The 26,674-nt window shown below is 45.2% G+C and overlaps 1 protein-coding gene and 1 pseudogene across 4 annotated transcripts in view; one reads left to right on the top strand and one right to left on the bottom strand.

Moving 5' to 3' along the window:
- Positions 1–26,674, top strand: part of BTD (biotinidase) — a 60,192-nt gene that overhangs the window by 18,417 nt on the left and 15,101 nt on the right. For 3 of the 4 annotated variants that reach the window (XM_027086581.1, XM_027086580.1, XM_027086582.1), the window contains exon 2: positions 24,256–24,520. In XM_027086581.1, coding sequence (XP_026942382.1) covers positions 24,260–24,520 — 261 coding nt within the window. In that variant the 5' untranslated portion in view covers positions 24,256–24,259. Of the gene's footprint in view, positions 1–19,186; positions 19,904–24,255; positions 24,521–26,674 lie in introns of those variants that run through there. The other variant, XM_027086583.1, reaches the window with a different exon arrangement.
- LOC113609391 (zinc finger FYVE domain-containing protein 1 pseudogene) lies at positions 5,823–9,146 on the bottom strand (annotated as a pseudogene).

The raw sequence follows: 26,674 nt of genomic DNA, 5'->3' as shown, positions 1-26,674 counted from the left end.
CTGGGTTGGTGAACATTTGGAGATACAGGGAGAGGGCACCCCTTCCCATATACCTTGCTCCTATATGCCTCTTCATCTGGCTTTTTTATCTTTATCTTTTATCATGTCTTTTTAAATTAACTGTTAATGTAAATAAATGTTTCTGAGTTCTGTAAGTTGCTCTAGCAAATTACCAAACAGGAGGAGAGGGTTGTGGGAATCTCTATAACTAGTCAGTCAGAAGCACAGATAACCTGGATTTGCAATTATCATCTAAAGTGGGGAAGGAGTGAGCCCTTAGGCTGTGGGATCTGACACTACCTTTAAGTAGATAGTGTCAGAACTGAGTTAATTGTTTGGTGGTATTGGACAAAACACATAAGGGGTAAGATCTGTGTCTAGACTGATTTTCTTGCATGTAATGTCTACTTGTTCCAGCACTATTTGTTGAAAAGACTGTCTTTGCTTCAGTGTATTGCCTTTGCTTCTGTCAGAGATCAGTTGACTGTATTTATGTAGATCTGTTTCTGTGCTCTCTGTTTTATTTTTTTATTGATGTATTTGTTTATTCTTTTGCCAATACCACACTGACTTGATTACTGTAGTTTTATAGTAAGTCTTGAAGTTGGATAGTGTCAGTTCTCAGACTTTGTTCTTCTCCTTCAATAGTGTATTGGCTATTCTGGGTCTTTCGTTTCTCCATATAAACTTTTGAATCAGTTTATCGATATCCACAAAATAACTTGCTGGGATTTTATTTGGGATTGGATTCAATCTGTAGATCGAGTAGGGAAGAACTGACATCTTGACGATATTGATTCTTCCTCTCCATGAACATGGAATCCTTTCATTTCATTCATCAGAGTTTGGTGATTTCTCTTATAGATCTCTTACATATTTCATTAGATTTATACCTAAGTATTTCATTTTTGGGGTGCTAATATAAATGGTATTGTGTTTTTCATTTCAAATTCCACTTGTTAATTGCTGGTATATAGAAAAGCAATCGAGTTTTTAAAAAAAATATTTATTTATTTTATTTTTGGCTGCATCGGGTCTTAGTTGCAGCATGTGGGATCTTTTGTTGCGGTTCATGGGCTTCTCTCTAGTTGTGGCACATGGGCTGCAGAGCACGTGGGCTCTGTCGTTGTGGTGCACGGGCTCCAGAGCACATGGGTTCTGTAGTTGCAGCACGTGGGCTCACTAGTTGTGGCGTGTGGACTCAGTAGTTGCCGCGTGTGGGCTTAGTTGCCCCGTGGCATGTGGGATCCCAGTTCCCCGACCAGGGATCGAACCCACATCCCCTGCATTGGATCCCTGCATCCTCTTAACCACTGGACCACCTGGGAAGTCCCTAGGAAAGCAATAGACTTTTGTATATTAACATTTTATCCTGTAACCTTGCTATAATCACTTATTAGTTCCAGGAGGTTTATTTTTATCAGTTCTTTCAGATTTTCTACGTAGATAATCATGTCATCTGCAAAGAAAGACAGGTTTATATCTTCTTTCTCAATCTGTATGTCTTTTATTTCCTTTAATTGTCTTATTGCATTAGCTAGAACTTCTAGTACAATGTTGAAAAAGAATGGCAAGAGGGAGCATCCTTGTTTTATACCTGATCTTAATAGGAAAACTTAGTTTTTCTCACCATTAAGTATGATGCTAACTGTAGGTTTTTTGGTAGATGCTCTTGATCATGTTGAGGAAGGTCCCCCCTCTATTCCTAGTTTACTGAGAGTTTTTATCATGAAGAGTTTTGGATTTTATCAAATGCTTTTTCTTTATTTTAAATTTAATTTTATTTATTTTTTATACAGCAGATTCTATTAGTTATCTATTTTATACATATTAGTGTATTCAAATGCTTTTTCTGCATCCAATTTTTCTTTTTTAGTCCATTGTTGTGATGGATTACACGAACTGATTTTCAAATGTTGAATCAGCCTAGCATGCCTGGAATAAATCTCATTTGGTCATGGTGTATAATCCTTTTTATAAATTATTGGATTGGATTTGCTAATATTTTGTTGAGGATTTTTGCAGTTTTATTTTCTTGTAATGTCTTTATCTGGTTTTTGCATTAGGGTAATGCCAGCCTCATAGAATGAGTTTGGAAGTACAGTTGATCCTTGAACAACACGGGTTTAAATTGCATGAGTCCACTTATACGTGGATTTTTTTTTCAATAAATACTACAGTACCACACAATCTGCAGTTGGTTGAATCCACAGTTGTGGAACCTTGTGTACTGAGGGCCGGCTCTGGGACTGGAGCATCCGTGGATTTAGTATCTGCAGCAGATCCTGGAACCATGGATACCAAGGGATGACTGCATGCTCTCTGATTCTGTCTTCTAGAAGAGATTGTAAAGAATTAGTATAATTTCTTCCTTAAGTGTTTGGTAGAATTTACCAGTGAACCTATCTGGGCCTGTTTTATATGTTTTGGAAGGCCTGCTGTTGGACAGGGCTGGGTCCCAGGGTGGCTGGCTGTGTGGCCCTGGGGGATACAGGGCTGGTGCCCATCTGCTGATGGGTAGCTAAGCCCCCAGCACTAATAGGCTAGAGGGAGGACTCCGGAATGGTGCTTGCTAGCACTAGTGTCCTCGTGGTAGAACAAGTACCTCAAAATGGCCGCCATCAGTATCTATGTGCCCTGGGGGACCCCATTTGCCTCTTGCCTCTCTAGGACTCTCTAAGATCAGCAAGTAGGTCTGACCCAGGGTCCTTTCAAGTTACTGCCTCTGCCCTGGGTCTAGGAGCCTGTGAGATTTTGCTTGTGCCCTTTAAGAGCAGAGTCTGTATTTCCTTCAGCCTTCTGGCTCTCCCCTATGCAATCCCCACTGACTTTCAAAGCGAGACCTTCTGTGGACTCATCTTCTCTATGCAGGACCCCTGGGCTGGAGCCCAGTGTAGGACTCAGACCCTTCACTCCTTGGGGAGAGCCTCCACAATTGTAATTACCCTCCAGTTTGTGGGTGTTGACTAAACTGCATCTTTGCCCCTCCTACCAGTCTCCTGTGGCTCCTTCTTTATATCTTTAGTTGTGGAAAATCTTTTCTGCTAGCCTTCAGGTTGTTCTCATATAGTTGTTTTGTAAATAGGTGTAATTTTGGTGCACCCAAAATGGGAGGAGGTGAGCTCAGAGCCTTCCTACTCTACCACCTTGGTCACACCAAAGCTTAGATTATTGATCTTAGATCTCTTTTCTTTCCTAGTATATGTATTCAATACTGTTCCAAATATCCCTCTCTACACTCCTATCGCTGCATCTCACAAGTTTTCATAAGTTGTATTTTCATTTAGTTCAAAATATTTTAAACTTTCCCCTTTGACCCATGTGTCACCATAGAAGCAAGTTGTTCAATCTCCAAGTATTTGAGGGTTTCCCAGTTATCTTTCTGTTATTGATTTCTAGTTTCATTCCATTGCGGTCTCAATGCAGACATGGCATGATTTCTGTTCTTTAGAATTTGTTAAGGTATGTTTTATGGCCCATCATGTTTTCTCTCTTGATGAATACAGGATATTTCATGCAAGCTTGAGAAGAATGTGTATTCTGGTGTTATTGGATGAAGTAGTCTATAATTATATCCAATTAATTGGTGATACTATTTTTTTTGAATTTTTGAAATTTATTTAATTTATTTTTTTATACAGCAGGTTCTTATTAGTTATCCATTTTATACATATTAGTGTATACATGTCAATCCCAATCTCCCAATGCATCACACCACAACCACCCCCCCGGCCACTTTCCCCCCTTGTTGTCCATACGTTTGTTCTCTACATCTGTGTGTCTATTTCTGCCTTGCAAACCAGTTCATCTGTACCATTTTTCTAGGTTGCACATATATGCGTTAATATACGATATTTGTTTTTCTCTTTCTGACTTACTTCACTCTGTATGACAGTCTCTGGATCCATCCACGTCTCTACAAATGACTCGATTTCCTTCATTTTTGTGGCTGAGTAATATTCCATTGTATATATGTATCACATCTTCTTTATCCATTCGTCTGTTCATGGGCATTTAGGTTGCTTCCATGACCTGGCTATTGTAAATAGTGCTGCAATGAACATTGGGGTGCATGTGTCTTTTTGAATTATGGTTTTCTCAGGGTATATGCACAGTAGTGGGACTGCTGGGTCATATGGTAGTTCTATTTTTAGTTTTTTAAGGAACCTCCATACTGTTCTCCATAGTAGCAGTATTAATTTACATTCCCACCAACAGTGCAAGAGGGTTCCCTTTTCTCCACACCCTCTCCAGCATTTGTTGTTTGTGGATTTTCTGATGATGCTCATTCTAACTGGTGTGAGGTGATACCTCATTGTCATTTTGATTTGCATTTCTCTAATAATTAGTGATGTTGAGCAGCTTTTCTTGTGCTTCTTGGTCATCTGTATGTCCTCTTTGGAGAAATGTCTATTTAGGTCTTCTGCCTATTTTTGGATTGGGTTGTTTGTTTTTATAAAAATTGAGCTGCACGAGCTGTTTATATATTTTGGAGATTAATCCTTTGTCCGCTGACTCATTTGCATATCCTTTCTCCCACTCTGAGGGTTGTCTTTTTGTCTTGTTTTTAGTTTGCTTTGCAAAAGCTTTTAAGTTTCATAAGGTCCCATTTAATTTTGTTTTTATTTCCATTACTCTAGGAGGTGGATCAAAAAATATCTTGCTGTGATTTATGTCAAAGAGTGTTCTTCCTATGTTTTCCTCTAAGAGTTTTATAGTGTCTGATCTTACATTTAGGTCTCTAATCCATTTTGAGTTTATTTTTGTGTATGGTGTTAGGGAGTGTTCTAATTTCATTCTTTTACATGTAGCTGTCCAGTTTTCCCAGCACCACTTATTGAAGAGACTGTCTTTTCTCCATTGTATATCCTTGCATTTTTGTCATAGATTAGTTGACTATATGTGTATGGGTTTATCTCTGGGCTTTCTATCCTGTTCCATTGATTTATATTTCTGTTTTTGTGCCAGTACCATATTGTCTTGATTACTGTAGCTTTGTAGTATAGTCTGAAGTCAGGGAGTCTGATTCCTCCAGCTCCATTTTTTTCCCCTCAAGATTGCATTGGCTATTCAGGGTCTTTTGTGTCTCCATACAAATTTTAAGATTTTTTGTTCCAGTTCTGTAAAAAATGCCATTGGTAATTTGATAGGGATTGCGTTGACTCTGTAGATTGCTTTGGGTACTATAGTCATTTTCACAATATTGATTCTTCCAATCCAAGAACATGGTATATCTCTCCATCTGTTCGTGTCATCTTTGATTTCTTTCATCAGTGTCTTATAATTTTCTGAGTGCGGGTCTTTTACCTTCTTAGGTAGATTTATTCCTAGGTATTTTGTTCTTTTTGTTGCGATGATGAATGGAATTGTTTCCGTAATTTCTCTTTCTGACCTTTTGTTGTTAGTGTGTAGGAATGCAAGAGATTTCTGTGCATTAATTTTATATCCTGCAACTTTACCAAATTCATTGATTAGCTCTAGTAGTTTTCTGGTGGCGTCTTTAGGATTCTCTATGTATAGTATCATGTCATCTGCAAACAGTGACAGTTTTACTTCTTTTCCAATTTGTATTCCTTTTATTTCTTTTTCTTCTCTGATTGCCATGGCTAGGACTTCCAAAACTATGTTGAATAATAGTGGTGAGAGTGGACATCCTTGTCTTGTTCCTGATCTTAGAGGAAATGCTTTCAGTTTTTCACCACTGAGAATGATATTTGCTGTGGGTTTGTTGTATATGGCCTTTATTATGTTGAGGTAGGTTCCCTCTATGCCCACATTCTGGAGAGTTTTTTTTATCATAAATGGGTGTTGAATTTTGTCAGAAGCTTTTTCTGCATCTATTGAGACGATCATATGGGTTTTATTCTTCACTTTTGCGGGGGGCATTAAAGGTCACGAGGCGTTTATTGCAGTTAAAGCAGACTCGGACAGGATGGTCCCAGCCTCAAGAGGGGACAGCCCAGTGGTCATGGGAACACTCATCACAGAAGCCCTGTCTGCAGGCCCAGCAGTGGTACTTGGAAAGCTTGACGCTGAACCCCTTCTGGCAGTTGTGGTAGTGCAGGATCTCATGGTCTGGTACCCAGTACACCGGCCTGGCCGCATCCTTCACCAAACCTAGTGGTATGTCATTGGCCGTCACCACAGCTCCCAAAGTGTTCTGCACGGACTTGCCCACCTTCCGAACAATCAGCGTCCCGCCCTTATCATCCACCTGTGCCTCAGTAACTTCTAACTGAGAATTCCTGGCTTCATAGCAGTTGTCACACACCCACACGGGCACAGGGCCCTAGCCCCGCTCCAGCACTGGCCGGGTCGTGGGTGAACAGCTGTCACAGAAGCCCTCCCCCCAGGCCCGGCAGTGATGCTTGGTGTCATTATTTTTAAAGGGTATAGCACACTTGTTGCAGCTCAGGATCTGGGAGTTGGGCCTCCAGTAGGCAGGGGCGATCTGGTCTGTCAGCCAGGACGTCACAACCTTGGTGGGCCCAAGGCTAAGCTCAAACACCGACTGAGCCATGAAGTTCATCCCATCCAAGAGGCGCTGGGCAGCATTGTTGTTGTCCTTCAGAAATCCATCAGTTCCAGGCCACACATGCACAATCTCTGTCTGCACCACTGTGTCCACAGGATATTGGTTCCCAAACCAGTACCGCCGGCTACGATAGACCACGCCGCAGTTGGGACATTCGATTATGTACCCAGACCAGGCATATTTTGCGAGACCCATCCAGGGGGAGTCGGTTGAAGCAGCCGTCTTGGGCACCACGCTGACTTCATTGCCTCTCTCGTAGCAGGCCTTGCAGGTAAAAACCCGGTTGTCATACTGGTGAGAGTATCTGCAGCGGCTTTTGGCTTCATGAGGTACTCCTTCTTTCCCGTGATTCATGCTGTTCTTACATCCAGCCCCACAGCTGAGGCACAGGACGGAGCAGGTGAAGTACTCATCTGGAAAAAGGGAGCTGTGTGCCATCTCGTCATCAGGGATCTCACCGCTGAAGCGGTCGCTGAGGTCCTTCAGAGCTTTGAAGATGGTCCCCGGGTGCCGGGGAGAACGGGTGTTGTTATTCTCTAGTTGTTGCTCCAAAGCACGCCGAAGACCAGAAAAGTCTGTGGGAGGATTGTATGTCCTCGTTCCCTTGTAACGAATAGAACTGAAGGCTTCAGGGAAGTGGCCCAGCTTCTGGAACCGGTCCTGGATGAGCTTCTCGGGCACCTCGGAGGGGCGATTAGAGTCTAGCAGCTGAGTGTGCACAGGCTCGTGGAAAACGATAACAGCAGGGCCCAGGGTGGACAGGGGGACATCCAGGCCACAGCGGGCAGTGGTAGCCTTGAGCTCCTTGGTGAAGTGCTTCAGATAAGCTTCTGAGGCGTCCCCAAGGAACTTGAAGAGGTCATTGTGCAGTCGGTCTGCATGAGTTCGATAGATGACGAGGTCTGAAATGGCCAGGACCTTAAGCAGCAGCCGTGTTCTCTGGCTTAGATTCTCTGTAGCCCACAAGAGCCCTTCTGTGTCTATCACTGCTACTTTGTGGACTAGATCATATGCCGCCCACACTCCAACAGTGCAGGACTCCTGGGCAGGGGAGGTTTTGAAGACTTCCCGGCCACAAAAGAAAGTGTGGTTGAGGGTATGAGCCTTCTCATCCCCAGTATTTCCAAAAATGGAAACCACTTTCAGATACTGATAGGATTTGCAGTCCAATTTCCTAATAAAGTCCTCTTCATTCGTTACCTGAATTTCTTCATTCTCATCTACTAGGAGGAAACTCACAACCTTCTCAGTCATCTTCTTTGTCTTGGTGTCCTCATCCATCCCTTCTTCCTCCAGCAATGCCTGGACCTTAGCCACATGGTACACAGTAACAGGGTGCCTCCTTTTGTTACCCCCAGAATGAGTCCTCTCTGGCACTCCAGGCACAAGTTGATTTTACAGGTCTGGCACCTCACGTCTGCCGTCTGCTTCATACCTCGAGAGCGCCCACTGGGGTCCTTGCAGGGGTCACAGTAAGGGACGTGGCCAGCTTTGAGTCTGATCCGCTCATGGTTTCTCAGGCGCTCCTGCCGCTGGAGCTTCTCCTAGCAGCGGAGACACTGCAGGCTGCAGCACTCATCACACTCGGAGACGGCTTCATCAGTCCTGCTGCAGGTGTAACTCTCCTGGCACAACAGCCCAGGGTTCAGGCCCTTCTCTGCTGGGGAAGTCTGCGCACTCATATTCAGACTGGGAAGGAAAGCATCTACAATATAACAGTACCTGGGCTTTCCCCAGAAGTGAAGACAAAGGCGTTGAGTCTGAAGACTGAGCACAGCCTCCACAGGGCTCTGAACACCCTTAAAAAAATGTTTTTAAAAAAACATTCGATGTCCTATCAGAATTCTTCACACATTTACAAACATTCGGGTGTTTAATTTTCTGCTGCCAAGCCTCCTGGATCAGCAGCAATGTTGACTTGGCTTGATAGTTTCATCCTCCATAAAGTGCAGGCAAATATATGGTTAAAATTAACTTGAGAGGGTCTGTTATGGCTATCTGAGAGAGATCTGATGGGTTCACTGAGGTGGGCGCATGCATGGGGCCTCAGACACAAGGTTTTGGTAATGAAGGAGAGTGGTCAGGAACTTTTCAATATTATCCAGCTTAAGTCAGTATTTCAGAGGATACCTCGACGCCTCTCTCCAGCCAGGGATTCCTCACCCTTCCTTCTTTCCGGACAACACCACCACAACCCGAGGGGCAGCAGCAAGGTCTAAGAACAAAGAAGGGCACCCCAAATCCCCCCCACGCTGGCAGAAGCCAGAGCTGCATCTATTGTTTATACCAGCCCCACCACCCCCGCCTTCCTTCCGGGGGCAGAGGGAGCTCCAGGGCTATCACTCGTCCGGTGCAGGGCCATGCCCTTCCCTCCCCGACCGCAGCGTCCCGGGAACCCTACCAAGAAGCAGCTCTGCTGTGGCGAGGAAGCGTCAGGGGATCCCGGGGCCCCGGTGGAGGTGTGGGCTGTTCCTCAGGGCACCAGTGGATCCATCCTCATCTCCATTTCCATCCCCCTCCTCCTTCACTGCCTCCTAGGGTTCCTCCTCTCCTGTTGTCAGTTAGGATCAGCTGACGCGAGTGAACTTCTCCCTGCTCCCAATTTGTTAATATGGTGTATCACACTGATTGATTTGTGTATATTGATACGCAATATAAATATTTTGCATCCCTGGGATAAATCCCACTTGATTATGGTGTATGATCCTTTTAATGTGTTGTTGGATTCTGTTTGCTAGTATTTTGTTGAGGAATTTTGCATCTATATTCATCAGTGATATTGGTCTGTAATTTTCTTTTTTTGTAGTATCTTTGTCTGGTTTTGGTATCAGGGTGATGGTGGCCTCATAGAATGAGTTTGGGAGTGTTCCTTCCTCTGCAATTTTTTGGAAGAGTTTGAGAAGGATGGGTGTTAGCTTTTCTCTAAATGTTTGGTAGAAGTCACCTGTGAAGCCATCTGGTCCTGGACTTTTGTTTGTTGGAAGATTTTTAATCACGGTTTCAATTTCATCACTTGTGATTTGTCTGTTCATATTTTCTGTTTCTTTCTGGTTCAGTCTTGGAAGCTTATACCTTTCTAAGACTTTGTCCATTTCTTCCAGGTTGTCCATTTTATTGGCATACAGTTGCTTGTAGTAGTCTCTTAGGATGCTTTGTATTTCTGTGGCGTCTGTTGTAACTTCTCCTTTTTCATTTCTAATTTTATTGATTTGAGTCCTCTCCCTCTTTTTCTTGATGAGTCTGGCTAATGGTTTATCAATTTTGTTGTTTATCTTCTCAAAGAACCAGCTTTTAGTTTTATTGATCTCTTTACTGTTGTTTTCTTTGTTTCTATTTCATTTATTTCTGCTCTGATCTTTATGATTTCTCTTCTTCTACTAACTTTGGGTTTTGTTTGTTCTTCTTTCTCTAGTTCCTTTAGGTGTAAGGTTAGATTGTTTATTTGACATTTTTCTTGTTTCTTGAGGTAGGCTTGTATTGCTATAAATTTCCCTCTTAGAAATGCTTTTGCTGCATCCCATAGGTTTTGGATCATCGTGTTTTCATTGTCATTTGTCTCTTGGTATTTTTTTATTTCCTCTTTGATTTCTTCAGTGATCTCTTGGTTATTTAGTAACGTATTGTTTAACCTCCATGTGTCTGTGTTTTTTAGGTTTTTTTCCCTATAATTGATTTCTAATCTCATAGCATTGTGGTCAGAAAAGATGCTTGATATGATTTCAATTTTCTTAAATTTACTGAGGCTTAATTTGTGACCCAAGATGTGATCTATCCTGGAGAATGTTCCTTGCACACTTGAGAAGAAAGTGTAATCTGTTTTTGGATGGAGTGTCCTATAAATACCAATTAAATCTTTCTGGTCTATTGTGTCATTTAAAGCTTGTGTTTCCTTATTAATTTTCTGTTTGGATAATCTGTCCACTGGTGTAAGTGAAGTGTTAAAGTCCCCCACTATTATTGTGTTACTGTCGATTTCCTCTTTTATAGCTGTTAACAGTTGCCTTAGATATTGAGGTGCTCCTATGTTGGATGCATATATATTTATAATTGTTATATCTTCTTCTTGGATTGATCCCTTGATCATTATGTAGTGTCCTTCCTTGTCTCTTTATTTAACATTCTTTATTTTAAAGTCTATTTTTTCTGATATGAGTATTGCTACTCCAGCTTTCTTTTGATTTCCATTTGCATGGAATATCTTTTTGCACCCCCTCACTTTCAGTCTGTATGTGTCCCTAGGTCTGAAGTAGGTTTCTTGTAGACAGCATATATATGGGTCTTGTTTTTGTATCCATTCAGCGAGCCTGTGTCTTTTGGTTGGCACATTTAATCCATTCACTTTTAATGTAATTATCGATATGTATGTTCCTATTACCATTTTCTTAATTGTTATGGGTTTGTTTTTGTAGGTCCTTTTCTTCTCTTGTGTTTCCCACTTAGAGAAGTTCCTTTAGCATTTGTTGTAGAGCTGGTTTTGGGGTGCTGAATTCTCTTAGCTTTTGCTTGTCTGTAAAGCTTTTGATTTCTCCGTTGAATCTGAATGAGATCCTTGCTGGGTAGAGTAATCTTGGTTGTAGGTTCTTCCCTTTCATCACTTTAAACATATCATGCCACTCCCTTCTGGCTTACAGAGTTTCTACTGAGAAATCAGCTGTTAACCTTATGGGAGTTGCCTTTTATGTTATTTGTTGTTTTTCCCTTGTTGCTTTCAAAAATTTTTCTTTGTCTTTAATTTTTGTCAATTTGATTACTTTGTGTCTCGGCATGTTTCTCCTTGAGTTTATCCTGCCTAGGACTCTCTGTGCTTCCTGGACTTGGGTGGCTATTTCCTTTTCCACGTTAGGGAAGTTTTTGACTATAATCTCTTCAAATATTTTTGGGTCTTTTCTCTCTCTCTTCTCCTTCTAGGACCCCTGTAATGCGAATGTTGTTGCATTTAATGTTGTCCCAGAGGTCTGTTAGGCTGTCTTCATTTCTTTTCATTCTTTTTTCTTTATTCTGTTCCATGGCAGTGAATTCCACCATTGCGTCTTCCAGGTCACTTATCCGTTCTTCTGCCTCAGTTATTCTGCTATTGATTCCTTCTAGTGTATTTTTCATTTCAGTTATTGTATTGTTCATCTCTGTTTGTTTGTTCTTTAATTCTTCCAGGTGTTTTTTCTTTAATTTTTCTAGGTCTTTGTTAAACATTTCTTGCATCTTCTCGATCTTTGCCTCCATTCTTTTTCCGAGATCCTGGATCATCTTCACTATCATTATTCTGAATTCTTTTTCTGGAAGGTTTCCTATCTCCATTTCATTTAGTTGTTTTTCTGGGGTTTTATCTTTTTCCTTCATCTGGTACTTAGCCCTCTGCCTTTTCATCTTGTCTATCTTTTTGTGAATGTGGTTTTTGTTCCACAGGCTGCAGGATTGTAGTTTTTCTTGCTTCTGCTCTCTGCCCTTTGGTGGATGAGGCTATCTAAGAGGCTTGTGCAAGTTTCCTGATGGGAGGGACTGGTGGTGGGTAGAGCTGGCTGTTGCTCTGGTGGGCAGAGCTCAGTAAAACTTTAATCTGCTTATCTGCTGATGGGTGGGGCTGGGTTCCCTCCCTGTTGGTTGTTTGGCCTGAGGCGACCCAACACTGGAGCCTACCTGGCTCTTTGGTGGGGCTAATGGTGGACTCCGGGAGGGCTCACACCAAGGAGTACTTCCCAGAACTTCTGCTGCCAGTGTCCTTGTCCCCACGTTGAGACACAGCCACCCCCCACCTCTGCAGGAGACCATCCAACACTAGCAGGTAGGTCTGGTTCAGTCTCCTGTGGGGTCACTGCTCCTCCTCCTGGGTCCCAATGTGCACACTACTTTGTGTGTGCCCTGCAAGGGTGGAGTCTCTGGTTCCCCCAGTCCTGTCGAAGTCCTGCAATCAAATCCCACTAGCCTTCAAAGTCTGATTCTCTAGGAATTCCTCCTCCTGTTTCCAGACCCCCAGGTTGGGAAGGCTGACGTGGGGCTCAGAACCTTCACTCCAGCGGGTGGACTTCTGTGGTATAAGTGTTCTCCAGTTTGTGAGTCAACCACCCTGCGGTTATGGGGTTTGATTTCATTGTGATTGTGCCCCTCCTACTGTCTCCTTTGGCTTCTCCTGTGGCTTCTCCTTTGTCTTTGGTTGTGGGGTATCTTTTTTGGTGAGTTCCAGTGTTTTCCTGTCAATGATTGTTCAGCAGTTAGTTGTGATTCCGGTGCTCTCGCAAGAGGGAGTGAGCGCACATCCTTCTACTCCGCCATCTTGAACCAATCTTCACTATTTTTTTTAAATGGTAACTTTATAATATATATATATATATATATATATATATATATATATATATATATATATTCTTAATTATATTGTTTATTTTTGGCTGCACTGGGTCTTCATTGCTGCGCGCGGGCTTCCTCTAGTTGTGGCAAGCGAGGGCTGCTCTTCATTGCGGTGTGTGGGCTTCTGATAGCGGTGGCTTCTCTTGTTGTGGATCACAGGCTCTAGGTGCATGGGCTTCTGTCGTTGTGGCACACGGGGTCAGTAGTTACAGCTCATGGGCTGTAGAGTGCAGGCTCAGTAGTTGTGGCGCACGGGCTTAGTTGCTCTGTGGCATGTGGGATCTTCCCAGGCCAGGGCTCAAACCCATGTCCCCTCCATTGGCAGATGGACTCTTAACCACTGTGCCACCAGGGAAGTCCAAATCATAGTTATTTTTAATTGCTGGTCTGATCATTCCAACATGTCTGCCACTTCTGACTCTGGTTCTGTTGCTTGATGTGTCTCTTCAAATTTTTTTTTTTCCTTCTAGTATGCCTAGTAATTCTTTTTTGAAAGCTGGATATGAGACATGAGGTACTGGGTAGAGGAGCAGTAATAAACAGGCATTTAGTAGTGCTGGCCAGGTGTGGAAAGTGAGAAGTGCTCTTTTGTCCTGTGGTCTGTCTTTTAGTGAACTTGACAAGTTCACACTGCCCAGTCTAGCCCACCTCTCTGGTGGGACAGGATGGCTAGAGGGGGCTGGAGTTGGGTGTCTCCCTCTCCCTAGGTCGTTTAGGTTCTATAAAACCCCAATAGGTTCGCTGTGCTAAAAGTTTCTTTTGAGGGCAGGCCTCCTGAGGAACAGTGCACTCTGGCTGCTTTTCCGCTCTCTCTAGCCGCAGAGATTTTCTCCAGCTGTACTGCGAGGACCGGGTACAGCTCCTAGAGGAAGAACTCAGAACTGTGGGCACACCCTGCCAAAGCCGGGCTCCCCTGAAGTTCTTCACTCTTGGACCTGTCCACCCTGAGCCTCCAGCAACTGGTCAGTTACAGTTTAGCTTTTCCTGTACCGGTACTGGCTCCACTGAGGTTTCTGCTCACAGGTTTCTACTCAGTTAGGTTGTGATATTTTGTATTCACCTGTCTGTCTCTCTAAATTTTGGAGGCAGCAGTTTGCCCTGTGGTCTCAGTTCTCAGATGTATCTAAGAAGAGCTGTTGGTTTTCAGTTTGTTCACATTTTTACTTGTTAACATAGAATGGCTGCTTCCAAGCTCCTTATATGCCAGACTGGAAACCAGAAGTCTCAACCGTTTATTTTTTTCCTTATGTTTTTCATTTAGTAGAAAAGCAGTGTGACATTAAGAAAACATTTTAAATCTCCATAAGATGACCTGTCATGTTTTCAGTTATTCGCATTCTTGTCCAGTCTTTGTTCACATGCATGCATGTTTTACTTCGCTATTACCACTGTAAACAGAGAAAAGTTTTCACTATGTTTGTTGAGCATAGCTATCTTTAAAATTTTTGCTTAATATTCCACCTGGTTTGTATATCTTTTCATAGCTTTCTTCATATTGGATGTTAGATATTGTTTGTTTCCAGCTTTCATCTACTGGGACTTATTCTTCAGTTTTAGCTAGCATCCACTTATTAAACATTAAGTGCTTTACATCAGGTATTTTCACTTCCAGCTTGTAGATGAAGAAGTTGAAGCTTCGTTGTGTTAAATAACTTATCCAAGCTTATATAATGAGTAAGTATCAGAGGCAGGATTTACTTTTTTTTTTTTTGGCTGTGCCACGCAGCATGAGGAATCTTACTTCCCCAACCAGGGATCAAACCTGTACCCCCTGCAGTGGAAGTATGGAGTCCTAACCACTGGACCACCAGGGAATTCCCAGATCCAGGATTTCAAATCAGACATTTTAAAACTCAAAAGCCCGTATTCTTTACTTCCATAGTATGCTGTCATTTCAACTGACTTTTTTCTTATTTAAATGACTTCCTAAGATAAAGTCCCAGAAGAATACTGTTTGTGATTTATAATATGAATTATTAAACTTCTTTCCCAATAAGAAAGTACTATTATAATCACTTTACTAGTTTATTTTTTTTCCAAATTTAGTATTTTAAAATAGTGCAAGTTAATGTTTATTTTGTATATAAGTTCAAAGTTTTTCAAAGTGTTTGTTTATGATTTGTTTTCTTCTTTAAATCTGTTCTTGTTTATTGCCTATTTATAAGTGATGTCTTGATGTTTATATTTTGCATGTAAATTTTAATTTATCAATCTGTTTCTTCTATTATTTTAACTGCTTCAAATTTTAGAAAGTTGATTCATCAAACCCTTGCTAGCCAATTATAATTTATTCTAGTTTTCCTAACATTCAACATGTAACTCCTGATTTTGAGTTTGTTTTTGTTTATGGTGTAAGGTGTTTAATCTTATTTCCAAATTGTTGTTCAGTCATCCCAATATCACTTATTCAATCAAACTTTTCCTCTTGTTCTGAGTGTGGTGGCATACAGAGAACTACCAGTAAGGCACACAAATGATTACCAGTCTGTCCAAAGCAGAAGAAAACAAAAATGCTCAGTGCCTCTAGGAAGAGAGGCGAAAGCAGCGATACTGACCATTTCTCTGCCATTTACCATGCCCTGCATGGAGTCGGCCACGTTTGTGAGTAGGGCTAAGGTCACTCTCATTCTTGATCATGTGCTGCCCTCTAACTGCACTGTGGGTCACCTACAGCTTGCCACCATGCTTGTGTCGAGAGCATCCTCCACAGGTACTCAGGGGGACAGCATCTGGACCCATTTGCCTGCCTTTTGCTGTTTCTCTCTTGGTGAGCTTGACTGTGCCTCTCCCCAGCAGATGCTTCCTGGACCCTCCATAGGAGAAGGTGGCCTTTGGCATGTTTTCTCTAGTGCTGTGTTTGACCTTAGATTTTTTTGTTGTTTCTTTCACTCTTCCTACTATCATTCATTCTCAGTGTTTCCAGACTATCCTGTTAGGGATTGTTCTTTTGACTTGGGGACCACGGTTTCCTGGCTCTAATACCCATTCCATTGTCCTCCACGCTCTGCATGCAGGGCATCCTCACCATCTTGCTGGTCCTGTGATCTGGGTGTTTTAGTCCCGAGCACTGGCAGACAAGAGCACAGAGGTGATGGGACGTGGTGTCATGATGTTTGGCCCACCATGCCCTTAGAGATGTTGTATCCACCATACATTTAATTCACAAAGAACCTTTGCATTGCCCTCACTTCTGAGCACATCTTCCCTGAAAAATTTGACCTGTGGTTCTAGGGCATCATATTTTCCATGTGCTAATTGTGTTTCTCCATGTCCAGTCTTCAGGTCCTCATTCCCTAGAAGGTGCTTCTTCTGATGACTCTAATTGAAGGTAGTCCAACAAAGAAATGGGGATGAAATTTCCCAAGGGCTTTTTTTTTTTTTTTTTTTTTTTTTTTGTGGTACGCGGGCCTCTCACTGTTGTGGCCTCTCCCGTTGCTCCTGTTGTGGCCTCTCCCGTTGCGGAGCACCAGCTCCAGACGCGCAGGCTCAGCGGCCATGGCTCACGGGCCCAGCCGCTCCGCGGCATGTGGGATCTTCCCGGACCGGGGCACGAACCCATGTCCCCTGCATCGGCAGGCGGACTCTCAACCACTGCGCCACCAGGGAAGCCCTTCCCAAGGGCTTTGAAAGACAATTCTTTGCTGACACCCATGGAGTCTTATTTCAGAGACCCTGATGGTAGTTCTAGGGGACTGAGAAGAGCAGGGTAGCTACAAATGCTCCCACCGTTCTTCTCTCCCAAGACTGACGGACAGCGAGGAAGCCTTCTCTGAGTGCTTTCCTTGCTCCCTTGGCCAAGGTCTACGAACCACAGTTTAAGACTTACTTCCTCAGCAATTCATTTTTGGCTCCCAAAGATTTCAGATAAGCTTTTTTTTTTTTTTTTTTTTTTGCGGTACGCGGGACTCTCACTGTTGTGGCCTCTCCCATTGCGGAGCACAGGCTCAGGACGCGCAGGCTCAGCGGCCATGGCTCACGGGCCCAGCCGCTCCGAGGCACGCGGGATCCTCCCCAACCGGGGCACGAACCCGCGTCCCCTGCATAGGCAGGCAGACTCCCAACCACTGCTCCACCAGGGAAGCACCAGATAAGCTTTTGAGAAGAAATCTGATACACTTTTGCAGAATATAATTGGAAGATTTTTCAGATTACCTATAAATGTATAATTATATTTATAAATAATTATGTTAAAATTTTTAAATGAAAATTTATTTAAATTTATAAATATATTATACATTATTTACTTATTCATTTAATTCCTACATATTTCTTTATTCATCTTATGTAATTACCTAATGGAATATCTATCTCTTACCCCTGTTCTAGTCTTTTAAAATCAGGAACCTTATTTAAACAAATGAAAACCAGTAACAACCTGGTTCTACAGTGATGTTCCTGTCAAGGCAAAGACAAGCACTGAATCCTTTAACCGACCTGGACCAGATTGTTTTGGGGACTTTTTTCCCCCCAGTTTGAGTATTTAAATACTTTGCTGATCATTTCCACTAATGTGGTGGGAGCACTTTGAAATCTGCCCACATTCTCTCAGCCCTTTTGTTGGAGAATCACCTGGGAAATAAAGGTGATGGTTCTGACTCATGTCTTTCTTTGACACGAGGGGAAGATAGTGTCAGAATGTACCTGCCTTTACCCTCCAGCCCAGTGGCTCTGCAGGTGACCCCAGGCCAGGAGTATCAGCACCACCATCACCTGGGAACTCATTAGAAAATGCATATTCTAGGGCCCTACCCCAGGTCTGCTGAGTGAAAACTTCTGGGCAAGGGGTCCAGGGAACTGCACGTTCAAGCCCTTCAGGTGCCTCAGCGTCAGCGTCCCCATTTGAGAACCACTGCTCTGGTCTGACCAACCAGTCTCTCCCTTGTGAGGGTACTTTGAATTTCTGTTGAATTCTGCTGCAGCTGCAATGAAGACACCACAGTGGTCTTTGAAGGTCTGACTGATAAATTACCCCCGTCTTGAACATGTACTGGGAGGGTTGGACCAGGAGACAGGAGAGTTGCTTTCCATTCTGTTCTCACCACTAACTAGTCCTGGAGGATTCCCTCTTCATGAAAATGGAATTTTACCATCTGCTTTCATTGCTTTATGTGACAGGAAGATAAAGTCAAGCAGTGGATGTTAAAGTGGTTTGAAAACATTAACATGTAACATAAAATGCAACGTGGCAGCCATGTAACACTTTGTCCCTTTGGATCCTTTACCTCAACTAGATTTCCCTGTGAAGAGTGCTGTGCATCTACGGATGGGTTGCATTGCTTTGCACACCCACTCACATCTATGAGGTGTACTGCTGTAAGAAATCACAGCAAATTTAGAACCTGTGAATACAGAAGATGAAACAGGTCCTAGGAACATGGCAAACAAAAAAATAGCTTTCATGAGACCCAAATCTTGGAAAATCAAATGTTGTCTAGTTTTTTCACTGTAAAAGAGTTAGGTGGGGAAAAAAGAGATAGATGAGGTGTTAGGAACGGAAAGGAGGAAAAAACATCCATTTACTTCTTAAGAATGACCCACTCTTGCGGCACTTCAGCGCAAATCCCCACGTGGGTAAGTGGTACTCAGTTGGCCCACAGGGTGGCAGTAGCGGACCTGGAGGGGTCTCTTCTTTGGAGCAGAGTCTCGTGGGCACTCTTTTCTGTCTGCACAACCAAGTGGTGAAAAGAGACTTCTTCCATTAAACACCTGTGCGTTTCAGGGGGAAGTTTTGTCTTAAATAATGAAGGTAATTTCCCATTTGAGGAAAAGAAAGGTGACATATTTAGGTTCAGGTGCCACGATTGCTCATTCAGTGTTCTAAGAGAAATTACTCCCGTCACCAGAAAGGGGCCCCAGTCCAAGGCCTGGTCCACGGTTACACTTTTGTATGTCACTCGCTTCTTGGAGGTAACAGCTGGAATGTTTTATAATAGTGTTTATTTTTACTTGTTGACAGTTTGCTTTATTTATTTATTTATGGCTGTGTTGGGTCTTCGTTTTTGTGCGAGGGCTTTCTCTAGTTGTGGCAAGCAGGGGCCACTCTTCATCGCGGTGCGCGGGGCCTAGCACTATCGCGGCCTCTCTTGTTGCGGAGCACAGGCTCCAGATGCGCAGGCTCAGTAATTGTGGCTCACGGGCCCAGTTGCTCCATGGCATGTGGAATCTTCCCAGACCAGGGTTCGAACCCGTGTCCCCTGCATTGGCAGGCAGACTCTCAACCACTGGGCCACCAGGGAAGCCCCTGGAATGTTTGTAAAAGAAAAATGACAATTTAGCAGTTCAGCCAGGAGTTTCTGGTAATTTACTCACTGTTCCATGTACGTTCAGCCTTGAACCTCAGCATCACCCTCACTCAGTTGCCACCTGACACACACCCCTGAGGCATCAGAGTCTTGGTGGTGGATGGTTTGCACGAAGCTGTTCAAGCTACAACACTGGGGGGCTTTACATTGTTCCAGGGCCGGTCATGGACCAGGTCACTAGGCACAGAGGCAGAGAACAAGAGGCTTTCTGGGAAATAAAGGTCTCTTTGGGGTTTCTTTAAATTCAGATTATGTAAGTTAGATGGAGATGGGCATTTCTCCTGCTTACGTAAAAGGATTTAAACAAGGAAATCACAAAACTCATGAGAATGGGTTTAGAACTATTTGGAACTTAACAGTATTTTTCATGGCATCCTGTCAGATACACATAGAAGCGTATACTGTGCTCGCTCCTAACGACTTAGCTGGTCCCTCAGCTTTGTTCCACAGGATATGACATTTCCTCTGCCAACTTCCCAATCATGGGGCTGTCATTCTCCTTCACAAGAGTGACAAGATCTTTTATTAAAACGATCAGTATGTCTATATATAAAATTTTAAGTGTATATACCTGCCTCTGAAATTATCTTATTAAGAATACCTTCATAATAATCCTTTCATTTTATTGCAAAAGACACTATTGTAATAGCATGGCTAGGAAGGAAACACAGCTTATTTTCAAGGTGACTCATTTAGCAAGATGGAAAACAAAAGTTCCTTGTGTGTAAAAATATCTAGTGATTGACATGTTACCAAATTTCCACAAAATAGATTTCCATGTAATTTAAGACTTTGATTTTTTTCCCTCATAGATCATAAGAACCCTCCTGACCAGGATTAGTGTCAGGGGAATGTGTTTCTTTACGAACTGAGAAGCAGAGGCTTCTGTAGGGCGGTGAGAAGACCAGGATGCTTTTGCATGAAGATGTCACTCCAGCAGTGCTGTCCCCACCCCAGCAATCATTTCCTGGCTCAGCTCTCACTCTGCAGGCAGCGGGGAATTCTGAGCAGAGGAGCGTCTTGATTGACCCAGGGTTTAACCGGATCTCCACGGAGATGAGGCTGGAAGAGAGTGGGGCACTGTGGGAGCTGCCGGTTATCTCCCTCTGACTTCATTTTCTGCCGCCTTCCGTGGTCCCTGGTCCCTGGTCCCAGCCCACCGCTCTCCTTGCTGTTTCTTGAACCACCCGAAAGCTCCCACTCGGGCCTTTAGAGCGAGCAGCCTGCTGCCTGGAACCCTCTTCCCCCGGCACCCACGGGCCTCCTCTCGCACCTTCTTCGGACGCCGGCTTCTCCTGGAGCCCGTCCTGGTCTAAAACCTACCCCCACCCACGCCAGGCCCTCCCTGCCCCCTCCCCGTCTTTATGGCTCCTTCGTACTTATTGCCAAATGACACGTTAGGTGCAGTCAGTTGGCAATGACAATGGGGTTAACGTCCCAATAAACCCATCGTAAGTTGAAAATATCATGGGTCAAAAATTCATTTGATACATGCAGCCTCCCGGACATCCCAGCTCAGCCCCGCCCACCTCACACGTGCTCAGAACACTCACATTAGCCTGCACGTGGGCAGAACCCTCTAACGCAAGGCGTAGTTTATAATAAAGTGTTGACTATTTCACGGAGTTTATGGAATACTGCACTGAAAGGGAAGAACAGAATGGAGTACGGGTCGGGATGGTTGTCAGTGTATTAGTTGTTCACCCCCGTGACTGGGGGCTGCAGCTGCCCTGCCCAGGATCAGAGAGAGGGTCGTACTGCATGCCGGTCCCCCAGGGAAAGTCCACATTCTGAATTCTGAGCACGGTTTCCACTGAACGCATATGGCTTTCGCACCATCGTAAAGTCGAACCATCATGAGTAGGAGGACGATCTGTGTTGATTGTAGCAGTTTCCGCATACATGGGGAGGGTCCACTCGGAAGGGCTAGGCGCCTTCACTGCTGGGTCCCCGATGCCTGCACCTCCACAGGTATCACGTGGATGTTGAAGTGAGCGCGCTCCCGGCCCTGCCGTCTCCTGCCCCCGCCTCAGTGGAGCTCAGGAAGCAGGATGTGGGAGCACACTGTCACCTCAGTGGTGCCTTCACGCTGGGCCCTTCCTGGAGTTTAGACTCCCGTCAAATGCCTACGATGGAAGGAGGTTCGTAGCTAGCTTTTCAGACTGAGCACACATCTCCAGCCACCATTCTGTTTATGGTCCAGGCCCTGCCCTGCTCTGCAGGTGGATCTGTTGCTGGATCGCCAAGAACCTCGTGACTCCCAGGGAGACCCCGGCCCCTCAGCCACTCGGTGAGCGCGCCGTCCTGAGCCATCACCGGGCCACCTGTACCCTTGCATCCTGTCGCCTGCCAGCACCCCCTGCTGCCATCCAGGCCTTTCAAAGCCCCTGCCAGGAAGAGAGGGAAAACTAGAACACCACTCTTCAGCAAGGGTGCACTGTGGTGCCTATTTTTATTTTAATGACTCATTCTCTCCTACCTCATTAGGCTTGCTTCTTTCAAGGGGGAATACCTGGGTGAATCTGCATAACCCCTTATTATTGACCTACCTCTGTTCACGCAGAAATGATTGCCATTCACGGCTCTCCTACCAGGCTCTTTTTGTAAATAATCTAAATTTATTTTCTCAAAATAGAAAGGGGATATCTTGCTGGTTCCGCAATTTCCTTGTTTTGCTGGACTGCAAGGCCCTGAGATTTTATTTATTTATTTATTTATTTATGGCTGCCTTGGGTCTTCATTGCTGTGCGTGGGCTTCAGTAGTTGTGGCACGTGGGCTCAGTAGCTGTGGCGCACGGGCTTAGTTGCTCCAGGGCATGTGGGATCTTCCCAGACCAGGGCTCGAACTCGTGTCCCCTGCATTGGCAGGCGGACTCTCAACCACTGCGCCGCCAGGGAAGCCCAGTCCCTGAGATTTAAACGAATGTTCTTTGTCCCCACATCAGCGGCATGCAGCTCTTAGCTGAGGAAGGAGGACCCCGCAAACGCCGCTCTCAGCTCCAGGACCTCCTGACCTGCCCCCACCGGGTCCTGGTTCATGTGCTCCCCCCACCACCCGGCCTTGTTTCCCCCCTCTTAGTGAGGCCATGGCCTTATACTTTAGAAATATTGTGAATTTGACTTTGAAGATGAAAGTTTTCCCCTCAAACCACTCCCCATTATCATCATTCTGAAACCAGAGCTGGAATGGGAAACCGATTTTGAGACTTTAAAAATTATTCCCTGCTGGGACGTAGAGACTGTCATACAGAGTGAAGGAAGTCAGAAAGAGAGAAACAAATACCGTATATTAACGCATATATGTGGAACCTAGAAAAATGGTACAGATGAACCGGTTTGCAGGGCAGAAATAGAGACACAGATGTAGAGAACAAACGTATGGACACCAAGGGGGGAAAGCGGGGCTGGGGGGATGAATTGGGAGATTGGGATTGACATATATACATTAATAGGTATAAAATAGATACCTAATAAGAACCTGCTGTATAAAAAAAATAAAATAAAATTCAAAAAAAATTATTCATTGCTGGTCTTCAGAGGCAAAATTCAGATAAGAGAGCTTATCAGTTATACTTCCGTTTCTACTCAAAAGCTCATGGCCGCTCACTCAAAGCCTCTTGATCTGATCTTCCAACACCGCTTACAGTGCCCCAGACTGACGGCAGCACGCCTGGCATTTGGATGGAACATTTCTTCCCTGAGGAGAGAAGTGACAGTTTGAGACAGGGCAGGGTTGGGATGGAGAGCGCTGCTCACCCTGAGAAGTACCTGAGTTTGCGGGGATTCTGACTGAGCACCCCGAGTCCGTGGTCTGCTGCTGAAAATACTTACGGTTGCTTTTGTTTCTGGAACTTTGAGAGAAAAAGAAATTTGTGGCGGCCTGGGGGGTCTGGTTTTGAAATGCAAACACGGGGGTTCTGAGTCAGACTTTGGCAGGGTGGCATTTTGTCTTTAAAGAGCAGCAATGTGGTTCCTCGATTTGTCTCTGCTGTCTTGACATTTAGTTGGATTCCTGGGCAATTGGTTGGCCCGGGCACATCTCCACGGAGCACGGGGCCTGGCCTTGGCACTGCCTCGCAAGTCTGTGTGCTTGGGGAGGGACTGTGGCTGGGAGGCCAAGCCGATTTTCAAGGCAGAACTGTGAGTAAAAACACCCAGTGACACATAACTTTTAGAAATTAAAATGCCTATTCTTGGGGGAAAAAGGCACACAGAAGTGTCATTGAAAGTTTACTTCTAATCTCTTACAGTAGAAGCTACAAAGCTGAGTTTACTTTCTAGAAAATTCTAGTTTATTTTCTAGAAAGTTGCATTTTATTACTGCAAAGGGATTTTATTTCCAGTGAGTATGCTTTTTTTGAGCAGGAGTTTTGGAGTCCCAGAGACAGAGGTTGAGAAGGTGATGGTGTGCAATGGCAATTCTCAAGTTCAAGGAGGGGGAAAAAGTCATGCTTTGATGGGGAGACTTCTTTTTGACTGTCCATAAACTGGCATTTAAGTAGAAGTCAGCAGTTTCTCTGCACCAAGTTAAAGAATGTGGGGCTGGGTAAAGGGAGGCTTACGCTTTATATTCATCACTAACCAAAGAAAGGCAGGGAGAATTGTGATCCATCAGGTTTCTATGGCTAAGATAGCCGAGCTGTATTATTAGGACCACGACAGTCCCAGCTGGTATAGATGGCTGACCTGTAGTATGTTTGTGTGTATTGAGGGCAGGCGGTGGGGTGTGGAGTATGTCACAGAGTTTTCTAAAATAATTAGAATAGCTATTATTGCCTAAATCTGAAGTGTGCAACTAGAAGAGTCCTGCTGGGGAAGCAAATCGTGGCAAACATTGGGTCTGTTGTGGAAATGTTCTAAAACCAGACTGTTAACACAGGGAGCCATTTTAAACATAACTCACTACGTGTTTGGAGAGAAACACATACCCTCGTATTAGGAACCTGAAACTCTCTGAGCTGCAGCATCACAGCCGGTGAGTCTGATTGCCGGGATTAATCAATCACAGCAGCGCAAGTCCCAGTCTTGGTGGGATTCTGGATTCAGCTGTTTTCTCCTTGCCCCATTGCATTCTAGATTGATGGTCTGCATTATGTCTGGAGCCAGCCGTCAGCTCGCTCTTCTCCTCTGCAGCTGTTGCGTGGCTGCCCTGGGGGCCCAGGCCGAGGAGCGCTGCCCGGCTGAGCGTCACCAGGCTGCCCAGTACGTGGCTGCCGTGTACGAGCACCGGTCCATCCTGAGCCCGAACCCGCTGGCCCTCACCAGCCGCAAGCAGGCCTTGGAGCTCATGAACCAGAACCTCGACATCTATGAACAGCAAGTGACGATCGCAGCCCAAAAGGCAAGAAGTGCTCCCGGGTCAGCTTGTTTGCAGAGCAGGGCAGATTAGCCCTTGGTGTTGCGTTTCCCTCTGGGAAATCAGCCCGGCCAGTAAAGATGAGCTGAATGGGTCCGTTGGCTGGAGTCCTGCTACTGAGTGGGTGGTCTGCGTCAGCAGACCCTCCAGGGCTGGGAGGAGTGCAGAATTTGGGGCCTGCCCTAGACTTGCTGAGTCAGAAGGTACATTTTAGCAAGATTCCCCAGGTGATGTTTCCCCTCCGGCCTGGGAAGCCCAGGGCCAGGCACGTGGCAGTGCCAGAAGAATCGCTCGGGTGCTTGTAAACAAATGTGTGTGCCCGGCTCCCACGCCTGCAGAGTCAGCTGGGGAGCACGTCGGGGCACTGGGATTTTTTGAGGTTCCCCGGTGGATTCAGATGTGCAGAAACATCTGAAAGCCAGCAGGCACGACGGCCTCTCATGCTCTCAGAGGCTTTCAAGGATAACTAAAGTAATAAGCGGCCCCAGAGCTGTGTTTGCTGCCTCCCGATGACGTGGGGCTCCTTTCTGGTCCCCGCGCCAGACCCCGAAGCCTGAGAGCTCAGTCCAGACAGAACCCAGCCCAGCAGACAAAGGACGCCGGTGCCGCCTTTGTGAAGGCTTCCTGCGCGGCCCCTTTTCCGCTCCTGCCGGGAAGGGTGGGGCAGACGGGGAGGTGTGGGAGCCAGAAGTCTCTGTAGGAAAATGGCCTGCTGGGAGGGCAGTCTGGCCTTGAGCCCCGGCAGGGGTGGGGGGGGACCTGCCCGGCTGCTTGAGGAAGCCCCGCTCCGCCCTGCCCGGGCAGCAGGCGGGCTCCCTGCGAGCAGAACGGCCGTGTCTGTGAGTTAAGCGGGCAGACCTGTGGTGCCTGCAGGTCCTGCCCAAACAGCCCCTGTCTCTGTTCAGGGTGGTCAGCACTGCCTGGACAACCACTGGCCGTCGCTACCTTTTAAAATGTAGCCTGTAGTACCTATATATGTAACACACAAATGCTAGAAGGGCGCTTAAAGGCCCGGTCCAGCTGTTCTGATAGGTGACACTGCTCTTTTTTTCCCAGCCCGACGTCCAGCTTCCCCTGGACGCCTCCAGTGGCCCAGGACTCACTGTCCACTTGAGGACAGTGGGAACTTCTGGAAAGGGCTTCCTTTCCATGAACAACAGTCAGCCTCCCTGTAACTGCCACCCATCGTCCTGTCCTCCTAGCCAAACAGAACAGACTGAATCCCATCCCACACACGCCATCTTTCCCAGATCTGAGGACGGCCCCAGCATCTCTCCCAGGCTGTCTCTCCAGTCCTATCCACAGTTCCCCAAGGGTTGCGGTTCCAGCCCTGTCCCCCAAGACTTTCCGGGTTACGTCTGTGCCCTGAGCTGCACGTGGTTTTGTCGAGGGCAGGGCGGAGGAAACCTGCCACCGTTCTCATTCTACATGTTGTCCCCAGAAGGAAAGCTTTTGGCAGCCACACCTTGCTTTGGGTTCATCAGGCGCTCGCTGTCAGCCAAAGCCCCTGAGTCCTTTTCACACAGACACACACGCTGCCATGGCTGTCCTGTACTTGTAAGGTTAATTTATTTAACCCGAGAGCAAAGCCTCCCATTTGTGCCATTAAATTTCATCCTGGTGGGCTATTTGGGGATCTTCACTGACAGACATCCTGCATATCAGTTACCTTCACGTCATTCACACTTCTGGGACATACCTCATTTGTGTCTGCACCGAAGCCGGTGTAAAAACATACCAGCCCGTGCCGGCAGGCCTCCTCCTGACACAGGTCCGTTCTTTGCACGGAGGTGTTGGCTTGCAGGCAGCTGAAATGTCACCCCCTTCTTCTCCATCCTGTCCACAAGACCACGCTAAGACACTTGGCAGATGCCGTACTGAAACCCAGAGACTGTGCCTGCAGGTTTCCCCTGCATTTTAATCACCTGCCCCCAAATGAAACATATGTTTTTCTTGAACCCATGCTGCCAGCAGGCATCATTCCTTCTCTGTTTGTGGTCCAGGAGCAGGTACAAAGCTGCTGATCCAGTCATTTTTTAGGGCTTACAGACATCTCGGCTCCCCTACTTGGTTATATGTGTTAAAGTAACCTCTAACACAGGTTGATGCCATGCATGTGTCAAAGTTTTATATCAAACT

The sequence above is a fragment of the Aethalodelphis obliquidens genome, unplaced genomic scaffold (genome assembly GCF_003676395.1).
Source record: "Aethalodelphis obliquidens isolate GAN/ISIS:26980383/991018 unplaced genomic scaffold, ASM367639v1 scaffold56, whole genome shotgun sequence".
In the NCBI taxonomy this organism is placed as follows: domain Eukaryota; kingdom Metazoa; phylum Chordata; class Mammalia; order Artiodactyla; family Delphinidae; genus Aethalodelphis; species Aethalodelphis obliquidens.
Note: the sequence above shows the minus strand (reverse complement) of the source record. Positions and strands in the feature narration are given on the sequence as shown.